At 43.9% G+C, this 7,646-nt stretch overlaps 1 protein-coding gene across 1 annotated transcript in view; it reads right to left on the minus strand.

The window, feature by feature from the left end:
* LOC104124489 (neuronal acetylcholine receptor subunit alpha-7) overlaps positions 1-7,646 on the minus strand; it is a 59,136-nt gene that overhangs the window by 38,659 nt on the left and 12,831 nt on the right. Inside the window, exon 2 of the mRNA XM_009636829.2 lies at positions 3,097-3,236. Within this exon, the coding sequence (XP_009635124.1) occupies positions 3,097-3,236 (140 nt within the window). The remainder of the gene's footprint in view (positions 1-3,096; positions 3,237-7,646) is intronic.

Genomic DNA, 7,646 nt, shown 5'->3' on the forward strand with positions numbered 1-7,646 from the left:
AGTACCCGCTTCATAATCCTTTCCTTATGGCTTCCCTCTCTTTCACATATTCTGTGTTTCAGTCTTGAGTGGTCAAGCTTACATTGTTGAAGTTATCTATCCATAAGAGATTTGTACAGGATGTACTATCAGGATTATTGTTTAATCTACTGAATAATGATACTATATTGGGAATAATATGTGAACAGGTGCTTTTATGTACTGGAATATTTGTATTTGTTTCCTTGAATCGCTTGTCTTTTGATCTAGGTTTGCTACATAACACCCAGAGCAGAGATTTGGACATGTGATGGTGCTGGGATGAAGGGTGGGAAGGGATGAGCTAGCTGCTGCAAAGTCAATTTAGGAAGGGGGAGGAGAATTAGAGCTAGAAATTTAACCCTTGAACTTTCTGGCCATTCAATTCACCTGCAGAACCAGCCCTGGAAATCCTCAGTCCTAGAAGTTGGGATGGTTAGGAGGATGATGGCGTGGCCTGCCCCTGGGGCAGTACGTGGGACCAGTGTAGCTGGCTGCCATCCTTCTCTGTCCCACTGGCAGGACCACTGCCAGCACTGGCCACCTCTTGTCCCCAGCCACACCTCACAATAAATATCTCCCCAGTGCTTCCACACAAAGGATGTAGACCCCTTGAGATGCTTCCACACAAAGGATGTAGACCCCTTGCTCCTGCAAATGCCAACAGGAGCAATGAAAACTGTCATTCATGATGACAAATGATTTCTACCTAGCAGGCTCCTATCACATTGAGCCAAGGGGAAAATGCTTGCATTTCTTCTGCTGTGAAAAATGTCATACCTCCTTTCTTAAATGCTCTAGCCTGACCAACTGGCCAGGCTCTTAGACAAAATAAGAAGAGAGTTCTTGTTCCAGGTACTGTTGGATGTGGTCTACACTTGCTTGGGCTGGCAGGGCTGGGCAGGGCCCAACAGTGCTCAGTGGGAGAGATCACCAGCCACATGCCCTGCCGATGCACAGAGCCTGCTAAGCCTGCTTGGTTTGCCTCATGGTGTGTCAGCTAATAGAGGTTACCTCACTTTTGTACCTTGCCTGCTACTCTTTACATTACTGTGGCTATCACCACCCTTCTTTTAAACAGTAATTTTCTTCAGAAGCTGGAGCACCTAGGCGCTGCAGTCTGTCCAGCCAGCAGTGGAGGCTGAGGGGCTGTGTCCATGCTCATGACCTGCTTGCTGCTGGCATATTTCTGCATTGCTTCCTGATTTAGGGACCCATGGGAGCAGTGTTTTGTGGATTTTCAGGCTGGATCGCTTGGCCACTTGTTGATGCCACAGTGACCCTTCTACTACAGGGATTCGACTGCCAAGGGATTTTCTGCCCCTCTCCAGAGGAGACAGGCACCTTTTCATATCATGCAAGATGAATACTTCAGGTAGCTCTGGATGCTTTTTAAAAACACCATGAGTGCGGTTTGCAAGACCATGACCGTCTGAGCTGATTAACTTCTAGGACTCCTAGTGTGTGCAGAGATGGAGGGAAGCAAAGCTTTGTTTCTGATATATATGACCATTTAGATTACCTCTTTCCTACTGTGGACAATCAAAAGGGAATACTGAAATTAAATTTCTTATAATGGACATTGACATATGTAGATGAAATGCTTAAAGAAATGCTGATTTCCTGAAAGCATGGGTTTCACATGTGAATGCGAAACCCAACTTGAAAAAAGGGTTTATGTAACTCCTCCCGAATGACTTTGAAAATGTACAGTCACAGCCCTAAGGCTAAAAAGTCCCCTTTACCACCACCAACCTTCAAATTACTGTAAGAAAATACAATCCAAAAAAAGAAGGGCTGGAACAAGATCTTTGGAGCTAAGACGCCTCTGCTAAACCTGGAATTGCTTGCTGAAATTTACTTGAAATTAGCTGGAGGATTTCTCTGCTCTTTTGTTAATGAAGAGGACTGTGAGCTCCTGCCATGAATGAGTGACTTTAGTTGAAAGCAATGATCTCTCTCTTCCAGCTCAATGCTATTGCTAACATTTCAAAACAGAAAGTTACTTACCCTGCCTGAGTGGCTGCTGCTTGCCTCCAGGAACACCAAAACTGGCTGGACCTGCCGCTCTTACAGCATGATGATAGAGGGCAAGACTTTCAGAGTCCTGCTTACCCCTCCAAGGAGAGCACCTGGTGCACTATGCATTTTCAGAAAGATTGTGAGAACTTAAAAAATTTTAAATATTTGAGGCCTCTGTCAAAATGGTTTGCAACTGCACAAAGACTTGCACATCTATCTCTCTTGTTCCTTGTTCCTTTCATGACAGTGAGTGTGTTGGAAAACAGCCCATTATACTGACTATGCAAAGGGCAGGGTGAGGAAAGGAGCACAAACGTGTTCAGCCCTTCACTGTATTAGCAAGGTGAAGGTGGTCAAAATTGTCCTCCTGGCTTGTTTTTTCCATGCAGATGAAAGAAATTATCTCTCTATATTATGGTTTATCAAACAGAATCATCTTCATGATGAAAAAAGGGATTTGGATTATAATGTTAAAATTTTCCATGGGTCAAATCTCAGTTCTGAAAAGTGTTGCAAGCAAGACAATTAGAGGGCTGTGCCTCCAGGTTTTGCTTTTATATATTTATAACCTCATCTCAGGGCAGGCTCCTTCAACAGCAGTGCATGGTAAAGACATGAGGGGAGAAGAGGCCAATGCCATCATAATATCTAATGAAAAAGTGTAAGTGCAGTGATGCTAGCTTTGAACACTGCACATGGTCTTCAGTTATTGCATCCCGCATGGCTCTGAGAAGAACATACCATTAATAATTTCTAGTAACACATGGCTTCTAATTCATTGAATTCTTTCTTCTGTTTAAAACAAATGGAAAAACCTACATAATTAATCCCCTTGCAGCTCATGTTGTACCAGAGATGGCTGTGCTTTTAGGAGGTTATTCACTCTTCCAAAGTGTGAAAGCATGTATTCCAGCATTTAGGGAGGATGCTTAGCCAAAGACAATCTGCTTTCATCTCTGATAGCCTGGTTAAGAGGAAAAGCATGGTCCCCACACAAGAGATCAGATTTGTTATGCTGAACAGGTGCTGTAGAGAACAGAACAGCAAGTAACTTACCACGTCAATTATCTGCAGCAAGGAAAGCTGGAGCTCCACTACAAGGGGCTGGGAGTCATTCACTACTGGTCGTTCAAGACGATTGTAGTTTCTCAGCAGTTCTCTGTACAAGCGTCTCTGGCTTTCACCCTGCTGAGAGACTACCAGAAAAGAAAGAAGGCAGTTGTCATTTGGGCTGGTCACACTGTCCCCATATTTTGTCTGTTTTGTTGAATTTGTTTGTAATTTGAAAGCAAGTTCCCCAAAAAATAAAAAAAATTCTTCACATGGGTGTGATGGACACAGATTTTCTGCATATGTGACTGATAAGCTCTTAAAAAATTTAACTGTTAACACTCTAACTCATTACCAACACTCAGAAACTACTGAACAGCCTTTGGGGCTCTGAGTAAATGTCCCCTCCCTTGGTGCCCCTCCTGCTGATGGTCAGTGGAGATGTGGCTCCCAAACCACAAGACGGCTTCCTGGAAGGCAGTCAGAGCGTTTTTATTTGCTTGTTCTTATTTCCTGGAGACTTGCTGCTGTAAGCCAGTGCTGGTATTACTTGGCCATATTGTGTGTTTACCCAGCATGAGTAACAGGTATTCTTATTTCTTGGAACTGATGTATCAGACCCTATTCTGTGCTCAGGAAACAGTAACAAGACTTCTTCATACCCTACAATTTTGTGTGGCAGTCTTTCCAGGCTTTGTGTTACTTCCCTTGCCTTTTTTACTTCTGATAGCAGCACACTTCGTTAACACCTAATGAGGTGGTGGTATGAAGGCTAGAGCATTCGGCAGGTATGTATAATGATATTTAATTTCTGGTGTACACGCTTAACTCAGTTTCCACTGAGAATAATCTCAACACAGAAGCTGTCATGCAAACACCTGAGCATGTTGAAGACTAGCAGAATTTTAGTCTATGCTTAAATTGCATGATGCCCCTGTTCCCCAAAACAAGATGCTTTGGGGTGGGTGTGGAGAGCATCCATATAACCTGTATGGCCAGGTTTCCTTGCCACAAAAAATATGGGTGGGGCAGGGCAGCAGAGATGGTGTGGGTCTTTTCCCACAGGAAGGTGAGCGCTTTGCCAGGAGCTTGGATCCCCCAAAACAGTGTAGATGTTGGTGCTCTGGCCAGTGGTGGCCTGAGCTCTACCTATGAGCTGCATTTAACAGTGAGGGTCACAGGCTGCAGGTTTCCTGAGGCCAAACCAGTCCTGTCAGCATGAGTGCATATTCTCTGAACTGTAGAAATCCAGTCCCTGGCAGGGAACCTGCACTCTAAATTGTTATTACTTTGGACTGAAGCATTTTTTATCCACTGAAGCTCCCAGTCCCTGTGTGTGACTTTTTTTAACTCTTGAGCAGAGCTCTGTGCATTGAGACCAGAACTCCTCTCATAGTGGTTATGGTTAATATCTTTTTGTCAATGTAAACAAACCGTAACAACCAGTTCTGCCTTCCACAGATTCTTACTGGGCTCAGCAAACCTTGCAAGCCTGGAACAAGCTGCTCTCCAACACAACAGCCATGCCTTTTAAAGCTAATAATAAATTTAGTTTATAAAATTTATAAATCTGTTTAATTCATATTCTCTTCAGTTTTCCTGATACTAAAGGGCGCTTTGTAACTTACCAGTACAGCAGTGCCTGGTGAACAAGGAGGAAGAGTATTTTTATTTATTTTGGTAAGTTACACCACCACATCATCTTCATGGGCCCTCTCTGCTCTTGCATAATACATTACAAGATCATGGGGATCCAGAGGAGCAGATGCTGTAAGCACTGTTCCAATAGCTCTTGCTGACTTGTCAGTATTGGATGCGATGTTTTCACTATCGGCAGAGACAAGCTCTAGCCACAGAATCTCTCCTTCACCAGTTTAATTAAGCTTCCCTGCAAGGCAGTGATTTGGGTCCTCTGTTATGACCTTAATATTTGCTTATCAATGCCTCAGCAGACCCCAGCTCCCTTGTAAGATCCTTCTGTGGAAAGGAAACCAGTGAAAATCACTACATATTATTCTATGGAAAGATGCTCTGTGAAATTTGCTGTCCTTCCACTCACCTGCCCACCACACCACCAACAACCTGCCATGTTCCTGTGCTTTAGGGAAGAAATGACTGCCTGCACTATTGCTCTCATCTTGAGTACTTACATAATATTTGCCTTTAACCTTCCTTTTAAACTGGCTGCCTCAGCTTTTGCAAGGAAAAAGTGCCCTTCACCAGCAGCTCAGCTGGGTTGCTAGAGTGCCCTGGTACCATCGCTGTCATCGTGCATTAAAGCAGCTCCCCCTGAGGGAGGTCTGACTTGGAGAGATCTGAACATAACCCTTCACCGCGTGCTTTTGGGAAGCTATCTTTGCACTGTGTGCTCCAACCACACTGAAAACAGGTCCCTTTCCCTGTTAAACTTTGTGAGCTGAAGTAGCCCAGTACTGCAATTTCATACCTGGTTTTCCAACCTTTTTCAGCTCTCCCCTCTGTAATGTGATCCTATTACTTTACAACCTCTTGTATCTGAAATTGTTAACACAGCCTTAGATGATCTATTCTTAGCCTGCTGAGTTGGCATCGGTGACCACATGTTTGTGTGCTGCATGGTTTTGCTTACAAAATTACATAGATTCAGAAACAGTGGAGCCTTTGGGGTGTCCTGGCAAATAGCCATGGCAGCTGTTGGTACCACAAAGACCTGGCTAGTCTAATCACACTGCCATCTCTCTGCTAAAGCTGCTTTGGAGAAGAAACTGAGATGGATGACTAGTCAGACTTGTATTTTGATGAGCTTTTTCTTTAAATTGTAATCTTCAAATACTTTATGTTTCATACTCCAGAGAGACTTCTGTTTTCTCCCCTCTAATGCTTGTGCTAATGCATTGTGACACTACATCTCTGTGTGCTAAATGGAGTGTTTGCTGGTGATGGGGAAGTCTTGATCTCGCAGGAATAGTGGTAGAATAAGCTTTACCACTGCTTACCCCCAGTCACAGAAACCTAACCAAAACCAGTGGCACTGTTTAATCTTTTAAACTAGGCTGGAAGCTGGATGTCAATACTTAAGGTTGCCAGGTTAGTCTCCCAAAAACAATGCCAGATTCACTTGCCTATGTATGTTACAGGGAAGTACAAGTAATGGGCAAAGGGCATGAGGCTTTCTAGAGAAAGGATCTCTGAGCAACAGAGAGCATCTTATGTCCCACTGCCTCAGACAGTGTCCTGCTGGCTTCTGAATTATCTTTGGAGCAGTAGGAAAACATACAATCTCATTAAAATTTGAGGGAAGAGCAGTGTATGATGTTTATCTCAAGTTTAGGAATACTTTCGAACACCATCTCCAAGAACATCCTCATAGAGATTTGTCTATGCCTTATAGGCTAGATAAGTGAACAGTGAGGTGGACTGAAAAGTGGCTGAACTGTCAGGCCTCGAGGGTTGTAGTCAGCAGCACAAAGTCCAGCTGAAGAGTGGTAGAGTACTCCAGGGATGGATACTAGGACCAATGCTGTTTAACATCTTTACAAATGATGGAACAGAGTGCACCCTCAGCAAGTTTTCAGATGGTACAAAACTGGGAGGACTGGCTGATATGGCATATGGGTTTGCTGCCATTCAGAAGGACCCCAGAAAATGGAGAAATGGCTGACAGGAAACTTGTGAATTTCAATGAAAGGAAGTACAAAGTCCTGCACTTGAGGAGGAGTAACCCCAAGCACAGGATAGGCTGGGGGGCCACTGGCTGGAGAGTGGGTTGGCAGAAAAGCCCTGGGAGTCCTTACAGATACCAAGTTGACCATAAATCAGCAATGCATCCTTGCATCATCCTGAGCTGCATTAGGCAGCACCTCACCAGTAGGCCAAGAGAGGTGATTCTTCCTCTCTACTCAGCACTGGTGAGACACACCTGGAGTGCTAGGTCCAGTTTTGGGCTCCTCAGTATAAAGGAGACATGGAGTTACTAGGCCAAGGATTAGCTTGTCCTTCAAGCTTTACTCTCTGAAGAATCTGAAATGGTTCCCTAAACTGCTCCTGGAGTTTGCAAGCAACGGGGAAGCACAAGGCAACCAATCCCCTGGTTTTGTGAAGAGCTCTATGGACAACAGAGGTATTCATGGACTACATTCAACACTTTACCTCCTCCCATGTTTTTTGCATGTGCAAAGAAGTCTGCAAGAAGCCCACTGATTGATCAACACAACCTATAAACTTCTACCAATATCTTGGGAATATATGCTATAGTTGAATTTAATCTTTTTTTCCTAGGATGGATGCTGGGAATTGTACAGCAAGGTAACCTGCCTAGGAGCTACCTCTCTACTGCAAAATGTTATCACCTCCTCAGGAGTTACAAGAAAATTTTTTTCCTCCAAATGCATTACTGTGAGACCAGGGAACTCCCCAGGTAGGGTGGTACTGTGTGGTAAATTCTGTGCTGGATCAGGGAGTCCTGTGATATGAAGGAAGAACCTGTAGCAAGCAAACAGAACATGGAATCTTCTTTATGAGTTTATTTCTGAAATATATCTGAAAAGCTGTCTTTCGCCTTCTTTTTTCCCTTACAA

Source organism: Egretta garzetta, unplaced genomic scaffold, assembly GCF_000687185.1.
Source record: "Egretta garzetta isolate BGI_Z169 unplaced genomic scaffold, ASM68718v1 scaffold604, whole genome shotgun sequence".
NCBI classification, from domain to species: Eukaryota; Metazoa; Chordata; class Aves; order Pelecaniformes; family Ardeidae; genus Egretta; species Egretta garzetta.